We start from the raw sequence: 27,889 nt of genomic DNA on the forward strand, positions 1-27,889 counted from the left end.
CTGTCACTCTCAAGATGGCGGCCTGGAAGTGCGTCGCCTGGGGCCAGCCCCGGAAATCTCGCGTTAGGCGAGGCCAACGGGTAGGTTATCGCGAGAGGATTCATCAGTCCTAGCCAGGCGTCGTGTGAACAGCAGCTGGTACAGAAGGCGGAGGTGGAATTGAAGCGGTAAGGGAGAGTTCAGAGGTGGTAGGCCTTGGGACTGGTGAGGGACGGAGAGTTGTAGAGACTTGATGTGGAGACTCGGGATGTGTCAGAAGGTGGCATCGGGACAATCCCCACTTCGGTTCCCGATTGCCAGAACGAGGCTGCCGGAAGTGCGCCAAGGGATTTTTCTTCTCCCAGAGAACTGGAGGGGAAACTGAGGCTGCGGGTGGAGCTCGGGATTATGGGATGCTCTGAGGCCCGGGTCTTTCCCTGCAGGAGCGGAAGATGTCGGACAGCGAGGACAGCAACTTCTCGGAGGAGGAGGACAGCGAGCGCAGCAGCGACGGCGAGGAGGCCGAGGTTTGTGGCTGGGGCGCTGGGGGAGGTATTACCTTGGGGATACGTGGTGGGGCACCTTTGGAAGCCCGGGGACATTTAGAACCGACTGCAGCTTCCGGGAGCTTCCAGATTGTCGGGAAATATAGCAAAGTAGGCAGGAGAAGTCAAGCAGAGGGACAGGTTCTGGAGGCCCGGGGTGTGCCGGGTACAGTAAGATAACAGGTGATGTGTCTAAAGGACCTGGTTGTTTTTGTGCCCCGTCATCACAAAAATGTATTTGTAGAGCCTACAGTACTAGGCACAATTCTTTGCTCTTGGGCTACACCAGTAATCAAAACAGATTTTAAAATGGTAATAAACATAATTAATAAATAAATGTATTTTTACCCTTGTAACTAAACATTATTGGTAAATAAACCGTATACAGCTTGAATATCCTTAATCTGAAAATCCAAAATGTCCCAAAATCTGAACCTGTGTTTTTGTTTTGTTTTGTGGAGAGTGTATTGATTCTGGGGATTGAACCCAAGGGCTCCTTCATGCTAAGCAGTTGCTCTACTGCTGAGCTATATCCCCAACCCCCAAATCTGAAACTTTTTAAGTCCCAACACCATGCCACAAGTGGAAAATTCCATACCTGATTTCACGTGGGATTCACGTTTAGTAGGTTGAAATCAAAACATCAGTCCTCTAAAAATATTATATAAAATTACCTGCAGGCTCTAAGTATAAAGTATATAAAAACAAATGAGGGCCCGGGTTGTAGCGCAGTGGTAGATTGCTCGCCTAGCATGCATGAAGCCCTGGATTTGATCCTCAGCATCACATAAAAATAAAGGTATTATGTTCACTTACAACTAAAACAAAATATTTAGAAAAAAATGAGGGCTGTAGCCTAGTGGTAGAGCACTTGCGTCAAATGTGTGGGGCACTGGGTTCAATCCTCAGCACCACATAAAAGTAAATAAATAAATAAGTAAGTAAATAAAGATATTGTGCCCATCTACAACTAAAAAAAATTTTTAAAAATAAAATAAGTGAATTCCTGCTTACACTTAGGTCACATCTCCAATATAGCCTTTTATGTATGTGCAAATATTCCAAAATTAAAAAAAAAAAATCTCAAGTTTTCTGGTCCCAAGTGTTTTGGATAAGGAATACTCTACCTGTGTTAAGCTAGAAGGTGCTTTGGAGAAAAGCAGGTTGGAGAAAGGAAATAGGAAGTCTTGGTTGCACTTGCAATAGGGTGATCAGTATGAGGCTCGGAGAGTGACACTTGAAGAAGACCTGGAGGTGAGAGAGTAAGTCTCGTGGAAATCTGGAGGAAGAGTGTTCAGTAAGAGGGACCATCACATGCAAAGTTGGGAAATGTGTCTGCCCTATCCAAGAAGTAGCAAGAAACAAGGGGTCTGCTATGACTGAATCAGAGCAATTTTAGCAGAGAAGTAATTGGAGGAAGACACATAGAATTTATTATTATTATTATTATTATTATTACAAAGAAAATAGGTTTATTTTAGTTTATGGTTCTTGTCCAAGGTCTAATGGCCTTCTTGCTGACAGAATCCAGGTGGTACATGAGATCACACAGCAAGAGACAGGGAGCGTGCATGTATATGTATGTATAGGATCTTGAAGGCCGTGGTGAGGAATCTGGCCTTAAGTGAGTGAGATGGAACCATAAGCAAAGGTTATGACCTTAGCTTTTGAAAAAAGATCACTCTGGCTGTGGGTCTATTGGCTGTCTCTGTTTTGGGAACCAAAACCAAACAGTTCCTGAGACAGTTCTAATTTCAGGGTTTCTTTTTTTTTTGGAGCTGGGGATTGAACCCAGGGCCTTGTGCTTGCAAGGCAAGCACTCTACCAACTGAGCTATATCCCCCTCAGGGTTTCTTTTTAAACTATTATCCTTTTATTTATTTTTTTCCTTTTTAGTTGTTGAATACAAACAAATGCTTGAGCTTCTACTATGTTCTAGTACCTTTCCAGGTCAGGCACAGTGGAACAAGACAAATCTTTGCTTTTGTGGGATTCGCATTTAGTAGACAGTCAAAACCAATGAATAAAGAGATGACAGGGTGATTAGAGATGTATGTTTTTGGGTTTTGATACTGGGGATTGCACACAGGGATGCTTTACCACTGAGCTACATTCTCAGGGTCATTTTTAGTTTGTATTTTGAGATAGGATCTTAGTATGTTGCTGGCATCAAATTTGTGATCCTCCTGCCTAGCCTCCTAATTTGGGATTACAGGCGTGTTCCCAGCTAGTCTTTTTTTTTTTTTTTTTTTTTTTCCTTCTTTCAGTACTGAGGATTGGACCAAAGGGCATTCTACCACTGAGGTACATCCACAGCCCTTAATTTTTATTTTTTTTTTAACAATTTTTTTCCACATTTTAAAATTGGTGCATTATAGTTGACGCATATTGATGTGTTTTTATTTTTGAGACAGGGGTCTTGCTAAGTCCTTAAACTTGCAGTTCTCCTGTCTCAATTTCCTGGGTCGCTGGGATTATAGGCATAGACCACCAGGCCTAGCTAGATGTTATTTGTTTGTTTGTTTGTTTGTTTGTTTGTTTGTTTTTGTAGCACTGGGGATTTTGTAGCACTAGGTGAACACTCTACCACTGAACTGTATCCCTAGTCCTCACCAAGTTGCCCTGGCTGACCTCAAACTTTTGATGCTCTTGCTTCACTTTCCTACGGTGCTGGCATTAAGGTGTGCACCTCTGCACCTGGCTTTTGTGGGCATTTGATAGTCAGTTTGTCCTTTTTAGAATGTCTTCAGCTTCCAGCAAGGAGTTGGAGGCACTGGGATGCCTCGGAAGGGTGGGGCTAGTGGCAGGATGACAGGAACGGCCTTTGCACCAAGCTATAGCACTGGATCCTTGGTCTGTGACTCATGGCTTCAAGTCACTGCTTGGTGGTTAAAGCCTGGTGGCAATGAGACCAGGATCTCTAGTTCCTTTTTCTTCTGGGATATTCTGCTTTGCACTGTGCAAGTCTCACTTCTAGTACCACAATAAAATCTTTTTCTCCCCCTTCTTTTTTTTTTTTTTTTGCATTGCTGGGGATTGAACCCAGGGCCTTGTGCTTACAAGGCAACACTACCAACTGAGCAATATACCCAGGCCCTCCCCCTACCTTTTATTTTTAGAGTTTCATAGTTATACATAATAGTGGGGTTCATTTTGATGTATTCATAAATGAATAAAACCTCATTTTCTCCATTTCAGTCCTTAGTACACCCCTTGCCCTTCCCTCCTCCCTCTCTCTGATCCCCTCCCTCTACTCTGTTGGTTTCCTTCTGTTTGTGCATTTTTTAGTTGATACATTATAGTTCTGTATAAAATTAGAATGCATTGTGATACAGTGATTGGGCCAACTTTATTCCCCAGTTCTTCCCCTTTCTCTCCCTTCCTCCTTCACCCTTGGTTCCCTGCTTCTGCTCCACTCACCCATATTCTTGCATCACTGAGGCAGAAAGACAGTGTGAGTCCTACCCCACTGCCATAGACAGGGCTGGATGGACTTTTCAGATGGCCAGATGTTGACATGGGCCTAGAAGGATCGGGTTTTTTGTATAGATGTGCCAGGAAGGGAATCAGCTGGCTCCCCATCCATAGCCCCAGGAATCTGTTTATTCATTAAGTTTTCTGGAGTTCCTGGTATGGTCTCTCATAGAGCTGTCAGTCCTGGGGAGAGAGTTTTATGGACAGACAGTTACTTACACTGTTGAGGACAGTGTAAGAGCCTGGTTGAGCCCTGGGGTAGCACAAACATAGGAGTGGGAGCTCTAACCTCAGGGATGGATGATCCAGGTGTGTTGAAAGGTTTCTCTGGAAGCTAAGCAACTCAGTGAGATCCTGTCTCTAAATAAAATACAAAATAGGGCTGGGGATGTGGCTCAGTGGTTGAGTGCCCCCGAGTTCAATTCCTGGTACTCCCACCCCAACCCCCACAAAAAAAGGTTTCTCTGGGGCCCAGCGAAGGGAAATGATGACACGATTCTTCCAAATCAGGCTGTGGTCTTCTACAGCTTGGGTCATTAAAATGTGAGATAAAGCCAGGCACAGTGGTACGTGCCACTGCACTCAGGAGGCTAAGGCAGGAGGATTATTTGAGCCCAGGAATTTCAGGCCAGCCTGGGTAACATAGTGGTGTACCCTGTTTGGGGCTAGGGAGCGGGTAAGAGGAAGGGCAAGACACTGTGGGCTACTTAACTGGCATTGTGTATTAAGCAGATATTTGTCATTCTGTGTCTAGCCCAGCACTGGGCTGGGGAAAACCGAGGGAAACAGTGGTGCCTGAGAGAGCTTAAGTCCTGGTCTCAGGGAGCTCATAGTGTTCAGGGCTATATGAAGGAAGCCCAGAGGCTCCTAGAGGATGTTCCTGACTTTATTTAGGGGAGAGGAGGCAGGAATGGATGCCTGGCAAAGGGAGTGTGTGTGTGTATGCAGGCGTTGCTGGGGATTGAATCCTGAGCATCACACATGCTAGGCAACTGCCACTGAGCTGCATCTCCAGCTGGAGAAGGGAGTATTTTGATTGAAGTATGAGTGGGAGATAGAGGAGAACAACTTTTGCTCATTTCATTTATGTATTTATTTGGCACTGGGAGTTGAACCCAGAGGCACTTTACACTGAGCTATATCCTCACTTTAAAATATATATATATATTTTATTTAATTAATTTATTTTTGAGGCAGGATCTCATTAAATTGCTGAGGCCGACCTTGAACTTGGAATCCTCCTGCATCAGCCTCCCAAGTCTCTAGGATTACAGGCATGCAGCACCATGCCCAGCTCTTCTTTGTGTTTTTTTATTTTGAGGCAGGATCTTGCTGAATTGCTAAGGTTTCACTAAGATGCTGAGGCTGGCCTCATACTTGTGATCCTCCTGCCTAAGCCTCCTGAGTTGCTGAGTTTACAGGCATATGCCACCATTTTCACAGTGGTGGGAATTGACCCAGGGTCTTGTATGACAGACAAGCGTGCTACCACTGGGCTACATCCCCAGCCTGAGAACAACTTTTTGTACAGAGTACCACTAAAGATGATGGCCAGAACAGAGCCTGGTGTAGTGGTTCTGAGTGTTGCTCAGTGGTAGAGTGTGTGATTAGCATGCACAGGGACCTGGGATTGGTCCCCAGCACCAAAAAAACAAAAACAAACAACTCCAAAAAACCTGAATGATACAGGTACAAGTAGTTCAGTGCAGCTGAGACCTAGAGTTTGAGAAGGGGAGCCAGTGGGCGGGTGTGTGCTTCCAGGTCACATGAGGATCAAACAGTCGGATCCGTGTTTTAGGTCAGTTTCCCAAGACTGTAGGATGTGTTCCAGGTCAGGAGTGACAAGAGGTGTTTTAGGTGGAATGAGGATTAGACTTTATGTCACATTGAATCACCTAATTAGAAAGTTGTTTCCTGGGCTGGGGATGTGGCTCAGTTGGTAGAGTGCTTGCCTTGCAAGCACAAGGCCCTGGGTTCAATCCCCAGCACCACAAAAAAAAGAAAGAAACAAATAGAAAGTTGTTTCCTTTTCATCTGTGCATCCTGTCTTTATGATGGGATCATGGAGAGTTGATTTGGGTGCCTCGGCTTCTTGAATGCCTCTGGGATTGGCTGGCCTGTGTGTTTATCAGGCTTAGGCTTACAGCTTGCAGCAGTCCGTCATATCTGCTGGACTCAACAATAACAACCTTGTTTGGCTTTAATCTTTATGGTTACTTTCTAGTTAAAACAAGCAAACTTTCAAAAAGCTTTTAATTATGAAACATTTCAAGACAACAGACAAATCTTGCTTTTGCCATGCTAGCAGTCCAGTCCAGTCCAGTCCAGTCCAGGACCTTGCTTATCCTAAGCAAAAATGCTATATCCATGAGCCACATCCCCAGCCCAGAAACATTTCACTTAATTGAAAATGGGAGTAGGCCAGGGAAGAGGGTGCACACCTGTAATCCCAGCAACTTGGGAGGATCACAAGTTTAAGGCCAGCCTGAGCAATCAAGTAAGATCCTGTCTCAAAATTTGAAAGAAAAAAATTTAAAGGACTGGGAATATAGTTCAGTGGTAGAGCACCCTTGGTTCAATCCCCAATACTGCCAAAAAAAAAAAGGTTAAAAAGTGAGTGTATTTGAAGGAAATATTAGCTAACTGGGTTGTAGCCATGGTATGGCCATGGAAGGAGAAGTTACAAAGTTAATGAGCTAAAGGTTAAGTTTGGAAAACGTAGTTTGGTATTTTATGATAGTTAATTTTGTGACTAGTTTGGGAAGAGGAATTAGAGGCCAAGAGACCAGGAGGAACCCAGGACAAGGGCCCAGTGTTAGGGATAGTATGGTGGCTTAGGTTGGGGACGTGGGGCTAGGGAAAGGGAAGGACTAAAGAGATGACAGTTACAGGCAGCAGAAAGTACAAGGATGTGGTCGTGAGGGGAACCAGAGGAGGCCAAGTTTAGGGGAAGACACTGAGGTCAGAATGGGACATCATGAGTTTGAAGGCTGGGAGGACATCAGAGGAGGCATTGAGAAGGCACTAGCATGTGGGTGGCCTCTCTAGTTGTGGAAAAAAAGCGGGAGGCTAAAGACATGAAGGTGGTGTTTGCAGAGTTGGGAAGTGAGGCGAGGGAAGGAAATGGAGTGCACGGAGGGGGAAGCCAAGCGGGCCCTGGACGGACCCCTGGTGCTTGAAGCTGCCCGTGAGGAGTGAGCAGCAAGAGGAGCCCAAGGGGGAGCAGCGCAGGCTGGAGGAGACTGGGACCACACCACGTGGCAGGAGCCAAGGGAGGAGCAGCACCCTGGGAGGGTGTGGCTGGTGGGGCCAGGTGCAGTTGGGGTGGCAGGGAAGGGCTGCAGGAAGTCCATGCGGTTGGTGTGGGTTAGTGAGCATTGGCCTGGGGAGTGGCATGTCCCAGAGGCAGAGCTACAGGAGTCATCGTCAGAGTGTCCACCTCAGCCAAGGTCTGGATGAGGTAGCTCAGGGGGATTGTGGGATGGGCAGAGATGAGCATCAAGGACCAGCTCCTCATCTCTGGGTTCGATCCCTAGCATCACCAAATGAATAAAACAAAATAAAATAAAACTATACGTACTACTCTTCCCTCGGTAGTAAGAGGAGATGGTTTGCTTGCTTTCTGTGACCTGTTGTGTGTGGCTCTTATTGGCTAGGTGAAGGATGAGCAAAGGGTCTAGGGAGGCAATAGTGAGGGCCAGCTGCCGGGGTTGGTTGGGTGGCAGGGCTTGGTGATGCTGTCAGAGTTAGGATGGGAATCAGAGACCTGGCCAGAGTGGGAGGGTACACAGGCAGAGCTGGGGGGGGGGCTAGGATTGGCCTGGCAGGTCAAAGTCAGGTTTTGGGGAGGGGTAGCTTGTTTTCTGGATTTGGAATAGTAAAACCCTGGCACCCCAACTCTACCTGACTCCTGCAGGTAGAAGAAGAGCGGCGGAGCGCAGCAGGCAGTGAGAAGGAAGAGGAGCCAGAGGAGGAAGAGGAGGAGGAAGAGGAGGAGGAATATGATGAAGAGGAGGAAGAAGAAGATGATGACCGTCCCCCCAAGAAACCCCGCCATGGCGGCTTCATTCTTGACGAAGCTGGTAGGTCATGGGTCTGGGCAAGCACTGAATAAACTGTGTGGGGCATAAAGCCACGGCATGAGAATATCTTTTGTTCCACTTCTGGGTTTTTTTTTTTTTTTTTTTTTTTGGTGTGTGTATGTGATGCTAGGGATGTAACCTAGGGTCCTGAGCATGCTATGCAGGTGTTCTATCCCAGAACTCCAACTCCAGCCCGGAAAATGCTTTTTAAAACATTTTTGAGCCAGAGGTGTAGCTCAGTGGTGGAGCATGTGCTTAGCATGGTCCTGGGTTTAATCCCTATCACCCCCCCCCCCCCAGCCCCCTCCCCAAAAGTAAAATTTTATCTACTAGTCTTCCCTTGGTAGTAAGAGGAAACACTTTTTTGCCCAATTACTTTGATCCCTGTATGTGTGTTTTTCCTCCTTGTGATACTGGGGAACCCAGCACCCAGGGGTGCTCTACCAGTGAGCTACATCCCCAGCTTTTTTTAGTTTTTATTTTGAGACTGGGTCTTGATAAGTTCCTGTGGTTGTGCTCAAACTTGGGACCTTCCTGCTTCAACTTCCCAGGTAGCTAGGAGTCTAGACATGTGCCACCACATCCTGCCGTTTCGATTTTTTAAAAAGGATACGTGGGTGGCGTAAGGGGATGACTTTGAGAGTCAGTGGGATCTGTGTGTTGCGCTTGACTCTCCTTGTAGCAGCTCCTTGGTGTGGCCTTGCCTGTCAGAGCCGCAGCATCCTGCTCTGTGGGATGGAGATTTCTAGAACCCGTAGAGGAAATGCTTCATTTCCCAAGAATTGTTGTCATGAGGTGCCTTTGCCCCAACTGAGCCCTGACTGTTTTGCTGTCCTCCTTCAGATGTGGATGATGAGTATGAGGATGAGGACCAGTGGGAGGACGGAGCTGAAGACATCCTGGAGAAAGGTGTGTGTGGGCCCTGCCTCTGCGAGGCCAGGGGAGGCTCTGCCCAAGGGGTCTTCCAAGGCCCTCTCCCCACCCCCATGCCCTGTGCCACCCCAACCCCCACCCTCTTCACCTTGCTTCTTTCTGTCCTTGCCAGAGAGACCAGCTCCCCACCCTTTTCCTTTTAGGCCCATGAGTGGGGGATGGGGATTGTGGGGTTGGGGGGATTATGGGGAGAGGACTCTGGGACCCCAGGGCCCCAGTGAATCCCTTCTGTGGGTGGTTGGGTGGGCAAGATACCCCCCACTTCCTGGGCCAGTGCCCCCTGTTCCCTGTTATTTCGTTCTGTGCGCCTCATACATTCCGGCTTCTCCCACCACCCGGTGCCTGGCCTTTACTTTTTTGATTTTCAACCTTCTTGTGTCCCTCCCTTCCCCTCCCCCAACCCATTGGTTGATTTTGCTGCTATAATTTGGCTCATACTTTGTCTGCCCTCGCCCACCACCACCACCACCACCACCACCTCCTCCACCACCACCACCACCTCCTCCTCTTCCTCCAAGTAGAAGAGATTGAAGGTAAGAACCTGGAAAGTGATTTGTGACCCTCCTCCCATAGCCTGACATTTCCTCCTTCCAGCGGCCTCCTGCCCTCAGCCCTTGACCCTGTCTGGCTTGGGGGCTCCGACTCATTTAGAGTCCAAAGTCAGGGAGTTCTGGGGCCAGTCTCCAACCCTGGTTAATTGGGAATGTGTGTTGTATTTGTAAACGTGACTGAGCTTGTGGGCGGCATAGATGCAAGGTGTGGGATGAAATCAGGGTGTGCTCAGACAGTGGCTGGGAGAGGGGGACTGCTCAGTGTCCCCCAGTAGCTGGGCCTTGTCCCCAGGTCTTGTGATGAAAAGCAGGATGATAAGGACAGAGTAGGGGTGAGGGTGGGGGTTGCTCAGGAGGCCAGGCTCCGGCTCCCTTCGCCCACCACATTCTCCAGGCCCCTGCTCTCCACCCGCGCTCACTCCATCTGCCCATTTGTTTCCAGCCTCCAATATTGATAATGTCGTCCTGGATGAAGACCGTTCTGGGGCCCGCCGCCTACAGAACCTCTGGAGGTGAGCATGGAGGGGAACTGTGGTGGGACTGGCTCTCTTGGGGACATTTGAGAGCGAGTCCGCCCACCTACCCCTCCTCAGCCTTTAGTTCACGTTTGCTCTCCCCCTTGTGCCCCAGGGACCAGCGAGAAGAAGAACTGGGCGAGTATTACATGAAGAAATATGCCAAGTCATCTGTGGGAGAGACGTAAGGGCGCGGTGGGGAGAGGTGGCTCCGGAGGGGAGTGGGAGGACCTCACGGAGCCTCACCCTCCTCCCCAACACCCACCTCTCTCCAGGGTATATGGAGGGTCTGATGAGCTCTCAGACGACATCACCCAGCAGCAGCTGCTCCCAGGAGTCAAGTAAGGGGGGGAACAGGGACAGACAGTCTGAGGTGGGAGTGTGGTATGGGGTGTGATGGTGCCCACATGGGTCACCTGCTGGAATAAGTTGGGACAGAGTCCCAACTGCAGACGCAGTGGTGGGAGGCAGGGGAGGGCCACTTGGAGCTATCTCTTCTGTCTGTGGATGAGAGGGTGGGAGAACCCTGTGGTGTGGGGACGGGGAGGAGGCATGGCTGTGGGGAGTTTGGTGTGCCTTGGTGAGGAGAGTTCCTCTAAAGGGTTTCCTTTTCCCTCTGACACCTAGGGATCCCAATCTGTGGACTGTCAAATGTAAGGTGCGTGCTCTGGCCTTGGGGCATGGGGAAGTCAGAATGGGAGAGACTGCTTGTCAGGGAGGCTGTCCTTGGCCTGTCAGTTTCTTGGTCCTCCTGACAGCTTTTCTCCATCCTTCTCATGAGCATACCATGTGCCCGCTCTCTCTCTGACTCATTTACCCCTCCCTTCCCCCACCTACCCTCCCTTTCTGGATGGCCATCCCTCTCTGTCTTTGTTCCTCATTCTCTCCTGCTGATCTTTCTGCCCCACTGACTTCCCCTTTGGCTGCTGTGCTGCCCCCCTTTTCCATGTTCTGCGCTCCATCTTCCCAGCTCTTCCAGATCTGTCTCTCTTCTTCCAGATCGGGGAGGAACGAGCCACAGCCATCTCCTTGATGCGCAAGTTCATTGCTTACCAATTCACAGACACGGTAAGTGGGGTAGTCAGGAGGCTTGGGGGCGAGGGACAGGGCCAGACTCAGACAGAAAGATGTTATAGGCTTCAAGGGACCAAATATCCCTTGTTCCGGCAGAGCTGTTTGCTAGGTGAGCTGCGGCAGCTGGAACAAGACCACTGCCCAGATGGAGAGCTCTTCCGCACCCTCTCAGAGCTATTGTCTCTGTTCTTTGCATTTCTTACAAGATCTCACCGCCCCTGTAATCCTGTTGAGGTCGACCAGCTAGCTTCCTGTACCTTTTCTGCATGAGACTTGAGTTTTTCCTCCTGAACAACCCTGTGGGGCAGTTGTCATCCTCTTAGGGTGGAGGAGGGTATCCTAATACAGGGTAGCTTGGCAGGTCCATCAGGGAACTGGGGTCTTGGGGCTTGTCCAGGGATTTCCCTGCTTGTCTCATTCATATAGTCATCACATACTCACTGAGTCCTTCCTCAGTGCCTGTCCCTGCACTGGATGCTGCTTGCTGAGAGTAACAGTGGTCATAGCATGTGAGGCAGCAAGTGATGCATTAAGAACCTAGATCTTTCTTCAGACTGCCAGGGTCTGAATCCTGCCTCTGCCACTTCTATCTGTGTGACCTTGATTAAACCTTTTTCCTCTCTGGGCTGTTTGCTTGTCCTTTAGCATTGTTAGGATTAAGTGATCTTGGACATGTCCAGCTGTTGTCCAGGGCTTAACTTGCAGCTTGTTTGCAGTAAGCATAGTTGTTACCAAAGGTATATTTGGCAATTTAGAATCAACCCTGAAAATCCATGAAACACGCATGAAACTTCTAAAGGTGATAGTTTTCTCAGTAGTGTTCCTGTTAGTCTGAGGAACTTTTTTTTGGTACTAGGGATTTAACCCAGGAGCACTTTGCCACTGAGCCACATCCCCAGTTCTTTTATGTTTTATTTTGAGACAGTTTCTTACTAAGTTGTTGGGGGTGGGCCTCAAACTTGTGATCCTCCTGCCTCAGCCTCCTGAGTTGCTGGGATTATAGGCACATGCCATTGTACTCAGTTTGAGTCTGTTGCTTTGACCTACGAAAGTGGTCATTGTTGAACGGTGGAGACATGACTTGGAATATCAAACCTTCCTACATAGTATCCAGGGCTGAAATTCTAGTCACCTCATTTGAGTTATGACTCTGATAACTCAGCTTGTTTTTGTTTTTAATGTCCAAAGTACTAAAAGCCCAAAGTCCCATTTTTCAGAAGCAGTTCCTATTGGTTCTTGTCTTATGTGCATGTTCATGGTTTTTTTTTCTTTTTCCTATAAATAAAATGGTATTATATGCTTGTCATTTTGCAGCCAACCCCCCTTTTTTAAAAATCTTCTTCAATTTGGGGAGTTTGTCCATATTTTTTATTGGTATATTATAGCTGTACATAATGGTAGGATTCCTTATTACATGTTTGTACATGCACACATTACAACAATAGATTTTGACTATTCCCTAGTATTTTTCCTTTCCCTCTCCTTCCTCAACTTGGTCTTTTACCTCTACTAATCTCCCTTCAATTTTCATGCGATCTTCCCATCTCTACCTTTCTTTTCCTTTTTCCTCCCTAGCTTCCACATATGAGAGGATATACAACCCTGACCTGAGTTTGACTTATTTCACTTAACATAATGTTCTCAGGTTCCATCTGTTTTCCTGCATATTACATAATTTCATTTTTCTTTATGACTGAATAAAATTCCATTGTGAATATATACCGCATTTTCTTTATCCATTCATCCATTTAGAGATCTGGACTGGTTCCATAATTTGGCTGTTGTGAATTGGCTAGTAAACATGGGCGTGCATGTATCACTGTAGTATGATGATTTTAATTCTTCAGGATAAATACTGAGGAGGGGTATAGCTGGTCATTTATGGTGGGTCCATGCCTTGTCTTTTGAGGAACCTCCATACTGATTTCCATAGTGGTGTACTCATTTCAGTCCCACTGACGGTATAAAGATGTTCCTTTTACAGCAGCTTGGGAGGCTGAGGCAGGAGGATTGCAAGATCAAAGCCAGCCTTAGGAACTTGGTGAGGCCCTAAGCCATTTAACGAGACCCTGTCTCAAAATAAAACTATAAAAAGAGCTGGAGATGTAACTCAGTAATTAAGCGACCCTGGGTTCAATCCCTGGTACTAAAAAAAAGAAAAGAAAAGAAAAAACTCAAAACCAAAAACATCCTCTCTGGTATTATTGTTTGTATTCTTGATTAGCCAGAATTTTTTCAATGCCATATCTGCCTTTCCACACCCAGGAAACATAAGTAAACTTCATTCTTTTTAATGGCCACGTGAGCTTCCAATGTATAGATGGACTGTTTTTCATTTATCCACCATCCCAATAATAGACAGATTTTCTTTCTCTCGATTTTTACTTTTTATTATTTATTTATTTTGGTGCTGGGAATTGAACCCAGGGACACTTGGCTGCCAGGCCACATCCTCAACCCTTTTTGTTTTTTATTTTGAGACACTCCTAAGTTGCTGAGGCTGGCCTTGAACTTGTGATCCACATGCCTGACCTCTTCCCCCAGATTTTAACTTTTGTAAATAGTATTGGACAGTTTTTTTTTTTTTTTTTTTCTTTTACCTTACTATTGGGTTTTAGAAACGTTTAGCATGTTAGTATAAAGTTCTACATCGTTCTTTTTAAGTGGGTAAGATTTCACGATAGGGTCATAGCTTTGATGTTATTTAATTTCTCATCTGTAATGTATAGGACGATTCTGCTTTTGGGCTGTTGCAGTGAACATCTTGCTTTTTTCACCTAACACTATCTCTTGAACATCTTTTCACGTCATATCAAATAGAGCTGTGTCCCTCTTTGTAAGGCTTTTGCAATTAATTGGCTGGATCCTGGTCATGACTTGCTTAAATTTGGGTGGTCTACTTTTTACCATACAACCAGTGCTGTAACAACCCAGTTGCTTTTTTAAAAATGAGATGGAATTAATACATCATAAAATTCACTCTTTAAAAAATTGTAACATTTTGTAGGTTTTAATATATTTCAGCATATTAAGTATGTTCACAGTCACGAACACTGTTTAATTCCAGACATTGCCATTACCCCAAATAACCCATACCCATTAGTAATCACTTCCTGTTCTTCTTTCCTCACTGTCCTGGGTAGCCATTAATTTATTCTCTGTTTTTATGAATTTGACAAAATTTGGGGTGTTTCATATAAATGAAATCACACAATCTGTGATCTCTTGTAACTTACCTTTATATAATGTTTTCAAGGTTCATCCATGTTGTAGCATATATCAGATTTCATTAATTTTGTTCTTTAGTGTTTTATTTGGGGTGGGGTTACTAGGGATGGAACCCAGGGCCTCAGGCATGCTGGGCAAGTGTTCTACCACTGAGCTACATTCCTAACCCCTTCATTTTGATGTTTTTTGCAGTACTGGGGATTGAACCTAAGGGTGCTCTAGCACTGAGACACATCTCTAGCCTTTTTTCAGTATTTTGAGACAAGGTCTCACTAAATTGCCCAGGCTGTCCTTGAATTTGCTATCCTCCTGTCTCAGCCTCCCACATGGCTGGGATTGTAGGGGATTGTAGGTGTGTGTCACTGTACTCAGCTCCCTTTTTTTTTTTTTTTTTTTTTTTTAATGCAACATTGTATTTTATGGTATGGCCAAGCTGTAATGTAATCAATCAATCTTTTGGGGTGTTTTAAAAATTTCCAGGGTTGATCGTTTATAACAATAATTAACTCTAGGGCTGGGAATGCATCTCAATGGTAGATTGCTTGCCTAGGGTGTATGAGATCTTGTGTTCTATCCTCTGCACTACAAAAAAATAAAAACTCAAAATTTTAAACAACAGCATTACAAAATAACAAAAACTCAAAATTTAAAAAATATTTATGTGGTGATGTATACCTATAATCCCAGGAGCTTGGGATGCTGAAGCTGGAGGATCTTAAGTTTAAGACTAGTCTGGGCAATTTAGCAAGCAGAATCCTGTCTCAAAATTTAAAAATATAAATAAATATAGCTCAGTTATAAAAGCACTCCTAGTTTCAATCCCCAGTCTCCCACCTGCCACCCCCCCCCCCACACACACAAAAAAAACAGCTAGGTATGGTGGCATGTGCCTGCAATTCTAACTATTCAGGAGGCTGAGTCAGTAGGATCACAAGTTGTGGCCAGCTTGGGCAATTTAGCGAGACCCTGTCTCAAAAAATTAAGAAAACAAATTGGGGCTGGGAATGTAGCTCAGTGGTGGAGCCCCCCCCCCACCCCCCCAGTATTATCCCTAGTACTGCATGAATAGATGGATGGATGAATGGATGGATAGATAGGTAAGACAAAGATATGCTGGAGAGTGGCACACACCTGTAATCCCAGTGACTGAGGAGTCGAGGTAGGAGGATCACAAGTTCAAAGTCAGCCTCAGCAACTTAGCAACAGAAAAGGCCTGGGGATGTGTCTCAGTGGTTAAGCACCCCTGAATTCAATCCCTGGTTATCAAAAATAAATTAATTTAAAAATTCTGCATTGAAGGCCTTGGGTTCCATTCCCAGCACCACACAAAAATTAAAATTTATTAAAAATAAACAACAGCAGTGAATATCCTTGTTTCTGTGGCGTTGTGCCAACACAGCTCTGGCTTAGCCTCCTAGAAGGAAGCCTGCTGAGCAGCAGTTATTACTGTCACTGGCATTGCACTTGACCATCTCCTTCCTCTGCCTGCTCCCTGCAGCCCCTGCAAATCAAGTCAGTGGTGGCACCAGAGCACGTGAAGGGCTATATCTATGTGGAAGCCTACAAGCAGACCCACGTGAAGCAGGCCATCGAGGGTGTGGGCAACCTGAGGCTCGGCTACTGGAACCAACAGATGGTGCCCATCAAGGAGATGACAGATGTGCTCAAAGTGGTGAAGGAGGTGGCCAACCTGAAGCCAAAGTCCTGGGTCCGCCTCAAGCGAGGCATCTACAAGGATGACATTGCTCAGGTGCCAGGAGGCGGGCAGCCCAGGGGGGCCCCTCTGTTCTGTCCTCTTGTCCTTTTGACCTTCCCACCCCCACTTGGAGTGCATAGAGCAGAGCCCCACCTAGACTTCCATGGGGAAGCAGAGCCCGTGATTCTGTTCTTGTACTCAGGAGATGGCTGGCCATCTCTCTGGCACATTCAGAGGTACGTGTGTGAAGATCTGAAGCGGGACGGGGGTGGAGAGTGTGGTGGGCAGAAGGGGTGGCTCATGAAATCCCATGGTCCCTGGCTGAAACAGGGAGCGAGAGCAGGGATGCTGAGGTCTGGTGGCCAGGGGCAGGCCTCGGCTTCACTTGGCATACAATAGGAAGGTTGTAAAGGACGTGGTCTGATTTGGGTTTTAATAGAATCACTCTGGTGACTGTGTTGAGACAAGTCCACTGTTCTCAGACTGGGGATCTGTTTGGCAGTTTCTGGAGATATTTTTTGGTCATGTTACCAGGGGACAGATTGACCCTGGCATCTAGGAGATAAAAGTTAGGGATGCTGGTGACATCCCACAAAGCACCAGATAGCTGCCCACAACGAAGGGTGTCCTGGTACAAGGTTAATAGTGCTAATGCCAAAGAGCCCCAGATTGGGCTAAAGGGGCCACAGAGCAGGGACAGGGAGCCCCATGAGGAGGCTACTGCCACGGTCCAGGTGGTAGGTACTGGTGGACAGGACTGAGGCTGTGGAGAAGGGAAGAGGTCAGGATTTTTTAGGGTAGGGCTGACAGAATCTGCTGACAGATTGGATATGATTGTGCAAGAAAGGAATCAAGAATGAATCCAGGGCCAGGTGTGGTGGGTCTCATCTGTAATCCCAGCTACTTGAGAGGCTGAGGCAGGAGGATCACCAGTTCAGCAACTTTTTGAGACCCTGTCTTCAGGTTGTGTGCCTGAACAGAAGAATGCAGTAGGAGGCGCCTGGAAGAGGGGCAGGTTGGGGGAAGTAGTCGCTTAACTGTGACTATCTGGGTGTGAGGGATCTTTCAGACACCCAGGTGAGTACGTCAGGTAGGCAGTGGATATTCAGCTCCAGTGCTGGGGGACAGGCAGGCTAGAGAGGGGCTTCTGGGAGTCGTTGGTTGTCTGATCTCTTCCCCGTCACCTCTTCCCCTTCCTGGTACCTGCCCTTCCAGTGTCGGTTCAGGGAGGCAGGACCAGACCCTGGTGACCTCCTCTCTGCCCTGCGCAGGTGGACTACGTGGAGCCCAGCCAGAATACCATCTCCCTGAAGATGATCCCACGCATTGACTATGACCGCATCAAGGCCCGCATGAGCTTGGTACCATGGGGCTGTTGCTGCCGGGTGGGGGGCTCTTGATCCTGCTGGTGGCCAGCCCTCCTCCCTCACCTTTCCACCCATTGGCCCTGCCTTCTGCAGAAGGACTGGTTTGCCAAAAGGAAGAAGTTTAAGCGGCCTCCGCAGAGGCTCTTCGATGCTGAGAAGATCAGGTGAGAGTGCACGTGTGTTTGGGGCTGGATGATGGGGTCCCTGTGACCTGTGGGGCAGTGTGCCTTCCGGCTGCTCTGCCGAGCTGGGCCCCCACAGGGGTAGTTTGTGGGTGGTGAGCTGGGCGATACAGCCTCAGGCAGATTACTTCACCTTCCTGTGCTTCAGTTTCCTTTGCTTCAAAGATGGATTACAACTGGTTGATTACAGCTGGTTGATTACAACTGGTTGATTATAGCTGGTTGATTATAGCTGAGCATGATGGTGCATGCCTATAATCGCAGTGACTCAGGCTGAAGCCAGAGTATTCCAAGTTCAAGGCCAGCCTCTGCAACTTAGTGAGAACCTGTCTCAAAATAAAAAAATCAGGGGGGTGCTAGGGATGTGGGATGTGGCCCTTGGGTTCAATCCACAGCGCCTCCCCCTACAAAAAACAGATTGGTAACAATGATTGATGATGGTTGACAACCCTTGCTTCCCTAGGTTATAGTGAGAATTGAATTAATATGCATGTGGACCCAGAACAGCACTCTGCAGGCAGTGAGGATGGTTAATGGTATCACATATTAAAATGGGGTTTTTGGGTCATGTTAGCCTTTATGAAGAGTCTCTAACCCGATCTCCTCCTGGCCACTGGAGGTGGAGGCACAGAGCTCATTCCCTTGCAGTGATTCCCATCCTTCTCAGTGAAGTGGCAAATTGGGGCAGCCCAGGCTGCCAGCGTGTGGGGCTGGCTGGGGCTCCACCAGGTCAGGTCTAGAGAGGAGCCAGAGGTGCTGAGGCACCAGTGACACCCTCCCCTCTGGCCCTGTACTGGAACCAGCTGTGTGAGGCACTAGGCAGATTTCTTTCCTTCTCTTTTGGTGCTGGAGATGGGCCTACAGCCAAAGCCCCACTTCTTTCCAGTGCAGGCTGCACTGCAGAAGGTACCTTTCCATCTGTTCCCAGGGGCCTCGCTGATACGTCACCTCTGAATTAGATCCCTCCATGCCATCCATCTCTACTCAGCTGGCACTCCCTTACTGCATAGCACAGAGCAAACCCTAGAGATCCTGTCCCAGCAGAAGGCTGACAGGCTCCCCCGACATGTCTGGCAGAGTGTGCTATTCCCCTCACCTGACTTGTAGAGAAGATGGTTAGGTGAATGGCAGCAGCGACCTGGCCTGTTCCTCTTGCACTCTTCCATTTTGGACAGTGGCAGCTACTACCCTTCCCCTTCTGGTACCCTGGAGCAGGAAGAGGTACCTGTACTCTGCCTGCAGGGAGAGGGGCACAGGTGGAGCAGGGGCTGGACAGCTGAGGAGCAGACCTGAGTCCCACTGCCCGTGTTTGAATCCTGGCCCTCAAAATTGCTGGCTTGGCTACCTTGAGCTTGTGGTGTGATCTCCCTGAGCTTGTCCCCTCACCAGGAAGATGACCACGAACCCAGTGTCACAGGTCTTGGGGGACTTGTGAGGCTGTGATGGTGCAGGCTGGGTCATGCTGACTGCTCCGCAGATGCTGGTGTCAGTGTCTGGCATCGTGCCTTGCTCAGTCTCTCCTCACTGAGCACCTGCTGTGTGGCAGGCTCTGTCTAGGGGAGAGCAGTAGAGGAGGAGCTGAGTGTCAGGGATCAGAGCAAACAGTAGCTCTTCAAGTGGTGATGTGTGTGCTGGTAAAAAAGTTAAGAGGGATGTGGGGCAGAGGCACAGGACTGTGTCCCTCCGTCAGGGCAGCCTTTGGGGTCTAGGAGAAGGCCTGCCTGGAGGGTGTGCGCTGGAAGCTGGGTAGGCCTTCCTGTTGTCCTCTGCCTTCGCCAGCTGAGGAGACTGAAGCCCAACAAGATCCTGTTCGTGACCCCCTTTGCTGACTTCTCCCCCAAATAATACCAGGTCCCTGGGGGGCGATGTTGCCTCCGACGGTGACTTCCTCATCTTTGAGGGGAACCGGTACAGCCGAAAGGGCTTTTTGTTCAAGAGCTTCGCCATGTCTGCTGTGGTAAGGCTTCTGGCAGGGCAGTGCTCATGGGGTGGGGGAGCTGCTCCCTCCGTAGCCCTGTCCCGGGGCAGTGGGTTGTCTGCTCTGCCCTGGGGAATGGGTCTGACGAGGCCATGGCACTAACCTCTGCCCTCCCGCCCTGGGGCTCAGATCACAGAGGGTGTGAAGCCCACACTATCTGAGCTAGAGAAGTTTGAGGACCAGCCAGAGGGCATCGACCTGGAGGTGGTGACGGAGAGCACAGGTATCTGATCCACTTCAGTATGCAGGGCCAGGGAGGAGGGTGGCCTCAGGGCGGCGGCTCCATCAACCCTGCGTCTGTCCCCACAGGGAAGGAGCGGGAGCACAACTTCCAGCCAGGAGACAATGTGGAGGTGTGTGAAGGCGAGCTCATCAACCTGCAGGGCAAGGTCCTCAGTGTGGATGGCAACAAGATCACCATCATGCCCAAGCATGAGGACCTCAAGGTGGGCTCACAGGATCCTGGCTGGACCTGGGTCTGAGAGGCGGGCTGAAGCGTGTGGGGCCCGTCTGCCTGCGCACGGGTGACCAGGCTGTGGTGTGCCTGAATTCACCTCCCTCTTCAGAGAGGCCACATCTACGTCTTCAGTGTTCCCAGTGAGAGGGCTGTGCCGAGGCGGTGACATGCGTGCCACTTAGGCCAGGCCAGGTTGGGGTGTGTGCAGGGGGAGCAGATGTCTGGTTACAGTTTGGGGACCCGGTGTGTAGGTTCTGTGACCTCAGGGAGCTCTTGGGGTGTCTTTGGTGACTGGGCTGTGGATATACGGAGTTTATGTTCCATGCTTCTGTCCTGGGGTGTGAGGGGAGACGGTGTCATGGGCACACAGCTGCAGGCATCCCAAGAGAATGTGCATCCAAGAAACACCCCTGAGGTGTGGCCGTGTTGAGAGGTGTAGCTCGGGCCTGTTCCTGAGGGCGACGTGGCCTGTCTCATTTCCGAGCAGGCTGTCCGGGTGTGTATTGGTTGATGGCGTGGTTAACCAGGGAGCCACTGAGCGGGCAGCTGGGGTTAATGCTTAGAGGTGTGTCTGCGTGTGTGGTGTGTGTCGTGCAGCATCTGAAAGCTGGGGCAAACCAGTGTCTGAGGTCCGGCTCTCGGGTGGGTCTGAAGGTCTGTTCAGAGGGCTGTGTATGTTTGGGGATAAGCTGTGTCTGCGGGACGTCTCGTGTCTTGAGGCCTATCTCTTTGTGGGATGAAGCATGGTCCAGGTCCAGGTCCTGTCTGGAGGTCAGCTATCTCCAGGGCCGTCAGGTAACCTCAGGTAGTCAGTGGTGGCAGGTGAACCTGGAGTGGGCTTCGGCCTTGGCCTCTGCTGGGAACATAAGTAAGCTCTGAGGGCAGGAAGGGCAGGCAGGCTGTGGTGGCCCCTCTCACCTGCTCACGTTTCCCCAGGACATGCTAGAGTTCCCCGCCCAGGAACTTCGGAAGTATTTCAAGATGGGGGACCATGTGAAGGTGATTGCTGGCCGATTTGAGGGTGACACGGGTCTCATAGTGCGGGTGGAAGAGAATTTCATCATTCTCTTCTCTGACCTCACCATGCATGAGGTAGGTGTATGGAAGGATGTGATGGAGGGTGTCCATGGGGACAGGGTGACCAGTGGACAGGTCACTGAGGGCCACCTCACCCCCTGCCTTCTCTTGGCAGCTGAAGGTGCTCCCCCGGGACCTGCAGCTGTGCTCTGAGACGGCATCTGGAGTGGATGTAGGGGGCCAACATGAATGGGGTGAGCTGGTGCAACTGGACCCCCGGACTGTAGGTGTCATTGTGCGACTGGAGCGGGAGACCTTCCAGGTATGTGCCACACTCAGTGGTCGGGGCTTGCTTTTAGGGGCTTCCTCTCCCGTGAGCCCATCATCCTGGGAAGAGGCAGAGCTCAGTTACAGACCTGGCTCTCTTAACTTGAGGCTGGCTGTGTGACACTGACCGGCAAGTGGCAAGTCATTTGCCCTCTGAGCTTGGTTTCACTCTGTAAGATAACAGCAACATCTGTTTCATTGGCCACAAACGATTCCCTGGGGTCAGATGTGCACCTGGCATTGGTGCTGTATCAAGGATAGCACCTTCCCCTTCATCACGGACGCGTGAGCAGGAGGGTGTAGCGCTAGGACCTGCGCTGGGTTGTGTCTCAGCTCTGTTGCTTCTGTGCTGTGTGACCCTAGAGAATCACCCACTTTGAGCTTTCAGTTTCCCACCATAAGACAGGAATCACAAGCACCCACCTCAGGGAGGCGTGTGTGAAGAGTTTGGCACGGGCTTGGCACAGAGTAATGGGTAAACAGCATTCTCTCCTATTCATCTCGGTCCCTGATGCCCAGCCAGGAGGTGCATTATCTTCCCAAAGGGTGTTTTGAAATGATTGGGGCTATTTGGGGTGACTCGGTGCTAGGGAGTGATGCTGTGACTTCGCCTGCCCCACAGCGGAGAAACCTAGATTTCCTGCAGAGCTCAGGACGGTCTCCCTCGAGGCAATTACCCCAGGTCAGGACAGTCCTGCTCCCTGTCACCTGGCCTTTCATGCTCCTGGCACCCTCCCTCCTCCTCTGTAGGTGCTGAACATGTATGGGAAGGTGGTGACTGTCAGGCACCAGGCTGTGACTCAGAAGAAGGACAAACGCTTTGCTGTGGCCCTGGACTCAGAACAGAACAACATTCACGTGAAAGACATTGTCAAGGTCATTGACGGACCCCACTCGGTGAGATGAGCTCCTGCTTTCCTGCTGAGTCTGAAAGTTGGAGAGGATGGGGCACGGCCAGGAGGTGACTCTTCTCCCTGCCTAGGACCGCGAGGGCGAGATTCGGCATCTGTACCACAGCTTTGCTTTCCTGCACTGCAAGAAGCTGGTGGAGAATGGAGGCATGTTTGTCTGCAAGACCCGCCACCTGGTGCTGGCCGGGGGTTTGAAGGTGAGGTGGGCATGGTAGGACCCTTTGTGTTGAGTACCAGCTCAGCTCTGCAGCTTCCCTGGGCCCAAGAGTAGCAAGATTATGCATATGAGGGCGTTAGAAGAGCCGGTGTCATTGTCAAGTCCTTGGAAAAGCACAAGGTGGATGTTCACGTGGGATTCTGAGCTGCCCACCCAGTCATTACATTGGTTCAGTTTTATTGAGCACCACCCTTGGGTGCCAGACCCTGCAGATACAGCAGTGACTGAGAGCAGTCTACCCTCCTAGAGCTGGTTCTCCGGAGATCCACAGGTGCACAGGTGATTCAGTGTGAAGCACTGGCAGCTGTGCGGAAAAGTGGAAAGGGGTGGGAAGACAGAATCATGGGGGCTGCCACTTTAGGTAGAGGAGGGGACAAAGAACAAAGGAATGAGGAGCCATGTGGGGGTAGGGGCAAGTGCAAAGGCCCTGAGGTGGGACTTATAAGAAAGGTGTACAGAATCAGGTATAAGAAAGGAACTCTGGTCCGGGTACGAGGAACCAGGAGGTGACCTCAAGGCTCTGCAGATCAGATGATGAATTCTTATTGCCTGTAGTTTTTGTGTTATTAGAGACTTAAAGTTTTGACTAGCCACATTTCAGTCTCACTCCTTGACCAAGGGACCAAAGGAATCTCAGGCCTCTTGATCTGCCACAAGGGCAGAGGGGTGGCAGTTCCCCCAAAGGGAAATGAAAGCATTATCTCCAGAAGGAGGAGGGAGAGCTGCTGGGCAGGTCAGGCAGGAAATGTCCATGTGGAGAAGGTCAGTGTGGTGTGGGGGGCTGGAGGCCTATCACCCAGGCCCTGCAGTTCACTCCTTGCCCCTCCCCTAGCCCCGAGATGTGACCAACCTCACTGTGGGTGGCTTTGTCCCCATGAGCCCCCGGATCAGCAGTCCCATGCACCCGAGCGCTGGAGGTGAGGGGGGCCAGAGGCCAGGGATGTGTCTGGGGGTGGGAGGGGTGGGGAGAACCTTGGCTGCTCAGCAAAGCCACTCACTGCTCAGGGGTGGGGGGTGGGCAGAGGACGCTCCTAACCCCACATGTGAAGCAGATGAAGGAGGGTTGAGGGTACCCTGACTGGGCACAGCACAGGAGGGGAGGGTGCTGTCCTAGGGAACTGGTAACATTCTCCTCCCTCCCAGGTCAGCACGGAGGTTTCGGTAGCCCAGGTGGCGGTGGTGGCGGCATGAGCAGGGGCCGAGGGCGGAGAGACAACGAGCTCATCGGCCAGACTGTGCGCATCTCCCAGGGACCCTACAAAGGTGATCTGCAAGGCCACATGGAGGCCTGGTGAGGGGCAAGGTGGGGCAGCCCCTCGGCCTGACCTCGTGCCCCCGCAGGCTACATTGGTGTGGTGAAGGACGCCACCGAGTCCACAGCCCGTGTGGAGCTGCACTCCACCTGCCAGACTATCTCCGTGGACCGCCAGCGGCTCACCACGGTGTACGGAGTGGGCCAGGGGAGGGCCGCGGGTGCGGGTGGTGAGAAGGCCCCGCCCACACGCTTGCTCTGTCCCCAGTGGCTCACGGCGTCCTGGTGGCATGACCACAACTTACGGGCGGACGCCCATGTATGGCTCCCAGACCCCCATGTACGGTTCTGGCTCCCGCACACCCATGTATGGCTCCCAGACACCTCTCCAGGATGGTGAGTGCACCACGGTGTGGGGAGGGAGGGCAGTGGGGGACAGGACAGGACAGAGTGATGGGCATGCACATCTCTCCCATTACAGGCAGCCGCACCCCACATTATGGCTCACAGACACCCCTACACGATGGCAGCCGCACTCCTGCCCAGAGTGGGGCATGGGACCCCAACAACCCCAACACACCATCACGGTGAGGGCCAGGTTCTGAGGCACGGGGTGCATGGGCTTGGGGATGTGACGGTTATGCTGTGGCATCTGAGGGCAGAGGGCTCTGAGATGCACTGAAGTCCCTGCTGTCGGCCAGCAGGAGTGGGTATGGCTGGGAGCAGGGCAAAGCAGTCTTCTCTACTCCAGCCACCCCAGGTAGCAGCTCTGCGAAGCCCTGAGCTGGAGATGGGTTGCTGGGTCTGTTACTACGGGCAGGCGGCCCCCATCTCCATCCTGGTCTCAGCTGTGGAATGGCGCTAACTTCGGGAAGGTCTCTGGTTGGGGCTTCGTGCCTCAGTTGGGGGCGTGGTTGCCATCCAGAAGCATCTGCCTCCTTACCCCAGGTCTCAGCTGACTTCTGTCCCCAACAGGGCTGAAGAAGAGTACGAGTATGCCTTCGACGATGAGCCTACCCCGTCTCCACAGGCCTACGGGGGCACCCCCAACCCTCAAACACCTGGCTATCCAGACCCCTCATCCCCGCAGGTCAATCCGCAGTATAACCCGCAGACTCCAGGGACGCCGGCCATGTGAGTGCAGCGGGGCTGGCCCTGATCCTAGCAGTGTGCACCCTTTACTCCCCCTCCTGTGCCCTCCCTGCTCAACAAGTGCCCCTTCTCTCTTGTGTCCACAGGTACAACACGGACCAGTTCTCTCCCTATGCTGCCCCCTCCCCTCAAGGCTCCTACCAGCCCAGCCCTAGCCCCCAGAGCTACCACCAGGTGGCGCCAAGCCCAGCAGGCTACCAGAACACCCATTCACCAGCCAGCTACCACCCCACACCTTCACCCATGGCCTATCAGGTACTGGTCAGCTTGCACTTTCTGCAGAGCAGTGGCCAGAATGGGCTGTGGCGACCTGTAGGAATGGCCAGGCCAAATGACTGTTCAGTGACACTGTCTTCCGTTCCCCTGCAGGCAAGTCCCAGCCCCAGCCCAGTTGGCTACAGCCCAATGACACCTGGAGCTCCCTCCCCTGGTGGCTACAACCCGCACACACCTGGCTCAGGCATCGAGCAGAACTCCAGCGACTGGGTGACCACTGACATCCAGGTGAAGGTGCGGGACACCTACCTGGACACACAGGTGGTGGGGCAGACAGGAGTCATCCGCAGCGTCACGGTGAGTGGGGAATAGGGTGGTCAGTGGGAAGGCATCCTCTCCCTATGTGCCCCCAATTTGTGTGGGTGCATTTTTTGTTTTTGAACTGACCACATAAAGATCCATCCATGGGTGGGCAGAGTGTGGGCACGGGAGGGTCAGGAATGCGACCCACAGTGCAGGGGTTTCTGCCTGTCGTGCTCACCTCTGCCTGCTGCAGTCACAGCTGAAGCCTGTGGCCCGAAACAGAGAAGGTGGTTGATTTTTGTCACAGTCCTCTGAGATCAGCTCAGTAACGTGTTCTGAGTGCTCCGTCAGGGCCTGTCTCAGGCACCCACACCCCTGGGCTCCTCCAGGCCTCCTGGCCTCTCCCTTCTTCAAGTTCAGGACCTTTGCACATATATTGTCCCCTCTCTTCCTTCCATGCTTTGTCCGACCAATGCCTGCTCACTTTCAGGGGAGTTTCTATACTGCCTCAGGTCTGGGTCTCAGGTCCATGTGATTCGCGTGTATCCTGATAAAGAGCTTAAGGTTTACCTGGTGTGATTCTTTGATGATAAATGTTGATTGGATTACTTAACAAATACCAGAAAATGAAAACACTCCAGACCTTGCCTCATGGACATCACATTCCCCTGGAGAAGGGGCAGATATGTCCCCAGACAGTGACAGTCCAGAGTGGGCACAGCTGGGGTGAGACAAGGCCAGAGAAACTACTGGGTGACCAAGAGGAGCACTGTACCTGATTTTGTGGGGAATGAGGAAGGACTTTGTGGAGAGGGAGACTTCTGAACCAAGACCTCATGGATGAATAGGAATCAGTCAAGGAGGGGCCTGAGGAACTGCATGTGCACAGGTGCCCGTGGGAGCTGAAGTACGTTCCTTTTAGCTGGAATATAAATAGCCAAGGGGAAGGTGAGCAATGAGGCCAGAGAAGTGGCCAGGCTTCTGCCAGCCTAGAGAACTTGGGACTGTCCAGCGGGCACTGGAGAACCATGGCAGCATCTAAGCAGGGGAGTAATGGGATTGGGTCTGCAGTTTGGAACTGGTTCTCCATGTTGCAGTGTCAGGGAGGGATTAGAGTTGGTGACACTGGGGTCTTGGAGCCCTGAGGAGGGTGGGGAGGTCAGGTTGCTCTGTGGCGGTGCCATGGGGAAGGAAGGAGGAACAGAGGTGGGAGAAGAGACCCTCAGGAGGCTGAATGGACAGGCCTCGGAGCTGGAGGACTTGGTGACAAGGATGAGATCTAGAGCATGACAGGCTGTGGAGCTATCCCTGAGACCAGGCCCAGGAGGAGCAGATAGAAAGAAACCAAGGCCGTGTGAAGACATGAAAGGTCAAGTGCCTGAGAAATAGTCCCCCTTTTGGCCCAAGTTAGCTTCATTCGGGTGCTTCCTTGCTGATCTGGTCATCCCACCTGCCCTCCCTGCCACCATGCATCATTGGCTCCGGCCTTGGAGCCAGGCACAGCCGTGACCCTCCTTGCTCCCTTGTCACCTGGGGATTGAGTTTTCAGAATGAGCCTGTAGCCTGTGTCTCTTGAAGGTGGGAACAGAGCAGGCTGACCACGCTGTCCCCACCCTACAGGGAGGCATGTGCTCTGTGTACCTGAAGGATAGTGAGAAGGTCGTCAGCATTTCCAGTGAGCACCTGGAACCCATCACCCCTACCAAGAACAACAAGGTAAGTCGGGACGGGTTAAGGGATGTCTTGCTGCTGGTGTGGGGCCCTGATTCCATGTCTACTGCCTTCAGGTAAAGGTGATCCTGGGTGAGGATCGGGAAGCCACAGGAGTCCTGCTGAGCATTGATGGTGAGGATGGCATCGTCCGCATGGACCTTGATGAGCAGCTCAAGATCCTCAACCTCCGCTTCCTGGGGAAGCTCCTGGAGGCCTAAGGCAGGCAGGAGAGGTAGAATTCAGCAGATGATCTGGCAGATGAAGAGGACCCTCCTTCCTTCCTGGCCCTTGACCCTGACAGAATCCTGGGCTTGGAGTAGGGCTACACTGATCATTTGGAGTTCCTTTATCTTCTTTTCTGGGTTTCCATCTTATTGCTCCCTGATGCTCATAGGAATCAGAGTAGAGTCTGGAGAAGGGTCCCCCACTCCTAACACCCCCTGCCCCAAGCTTGCTTTTGTGTTATGGTCTTTCAATAAAAAGAAGCTGTTTGGTCAGAGGTGTGTGTGTGTGTGTGTGTGTGTGTGTGTGTGTGTGTGTGTGTGTGTGTGTGTGTGTGTGTGTGGTAAGGGGCGGTCTTGTTTGTAGTGGGGTTATTTGCAGAGCCTGTGTACTTCCTTGTGTAGTTTCAGGCAAATAGCTGGATCCTACCAAAGTTTTCCCATCTAGAAAATGAGTGTCTGCCTCAGAATGCTCTTGAGAGGCATAGATGAGAAGACA

General features: G+C 50.6%; 1 protein-coding gene across 2 annotated transcripts; it reads left to right on the top strand.

Annotated features, from left to right (window-relative positions):
- Positions 1 to 62: 62 nt before the first annotated feature.
- SUPT5H (SPT5 homolog, DSIF elongation factor subunit) lies at positions 63 to 27,668 on the top strand. 2 transcript variants are annotated; one of them, XM_079117014.1, is made up of 30 exons: positions 63 to 167; positions 423 to 506; positions 7,915 to 8,080; positions 8,924 to 8,989; positions 9,535 to 9,546; positions 10,007 to 10,076; positions 10,195 to 10,263; positions 10,355 to 10,420; positions 10,707 to 10,737; positions 11,079 to 11,147; positions 15,880 to 16,131; positions 17,349 to 17,438; positions 17,538 to 17,608; positions 19,478 to 19,583; positions 19,734 to 19,827; positions 19,914 to 20,050; positions 20,998 to 21,153; positions 21,254 to 21,400; positions 22,156 to 22,302; positions 22,388 to 22,513; positions 23,366 to 23,450; positions 23,677 to 23,796; positions 23,875 to 23,977; positions 24,054 to 24,181; positions 24,267 to 24,372; positions 24,761 to 24,919; positions 25,024 to 25,192; positions 25,307 to 25,510; positions 27,077 to 27,172; positions 27,244 to 27,668. In XM_079117014.1, the coding sequence occupies exons 2-30, from the start codon at positions 432 to 434 to the stop codon at positions 27,385 to 27,387; spliced, it is 3,264 nt and encodes a 1,087-aa protein (XP_078973140.1). In that variant the 5' UTR covers positions 63 to 167; positions 423 to 431; the 3' UTR covers positions 27,388 to 27,668. The 2 variants fall into 2 exon arrangements, with proteins under 2 accessions (XP_078973140.1, XP_078973141.1); XM_079117015.1 differs by lacking the exon at positions 9,535 to 9,546.
- Positions 27,669 to 27,889: the final 221 nt, after the last annotated feature.

This window comes from Sciurus vulgaris (genome assembly GCF_902686455.1).
Source record: "Sciurus vulgaris genome assembly, chromosome: 17".
Lineage (NCBI taxonomy): Eukaryota > Metazoa > Chordata > Mammalia > Rodentia > Sciuridae > Sciurus > Sciurus vulgaris.

Excerpts from the sequence above, each read along its gene's own strand:
- SUPT5H (XM_079117014.1), top strand. The coding sequence starts at position 432 with ATGTCGGACAGCGAGGACAGCAACTTCTCGGAGGAGGAGGACAGCGAG. Across the intron at positions 21,401-22,155 it reads TGGAGCGGGAGACCTTCCAG|GTGCTGAACATGTATGGGAA; the intron begins GTATGTGCCACA and ends CCTCCTCTGTAG. Across the intron at positions 22,303-22,387 it reads TCATTGACGGACCCCACTCG|GACCGCGAGGGCGAGATTCG; the intron begins GTGAGATGAGCT and ends CTCCCTGCCTAG.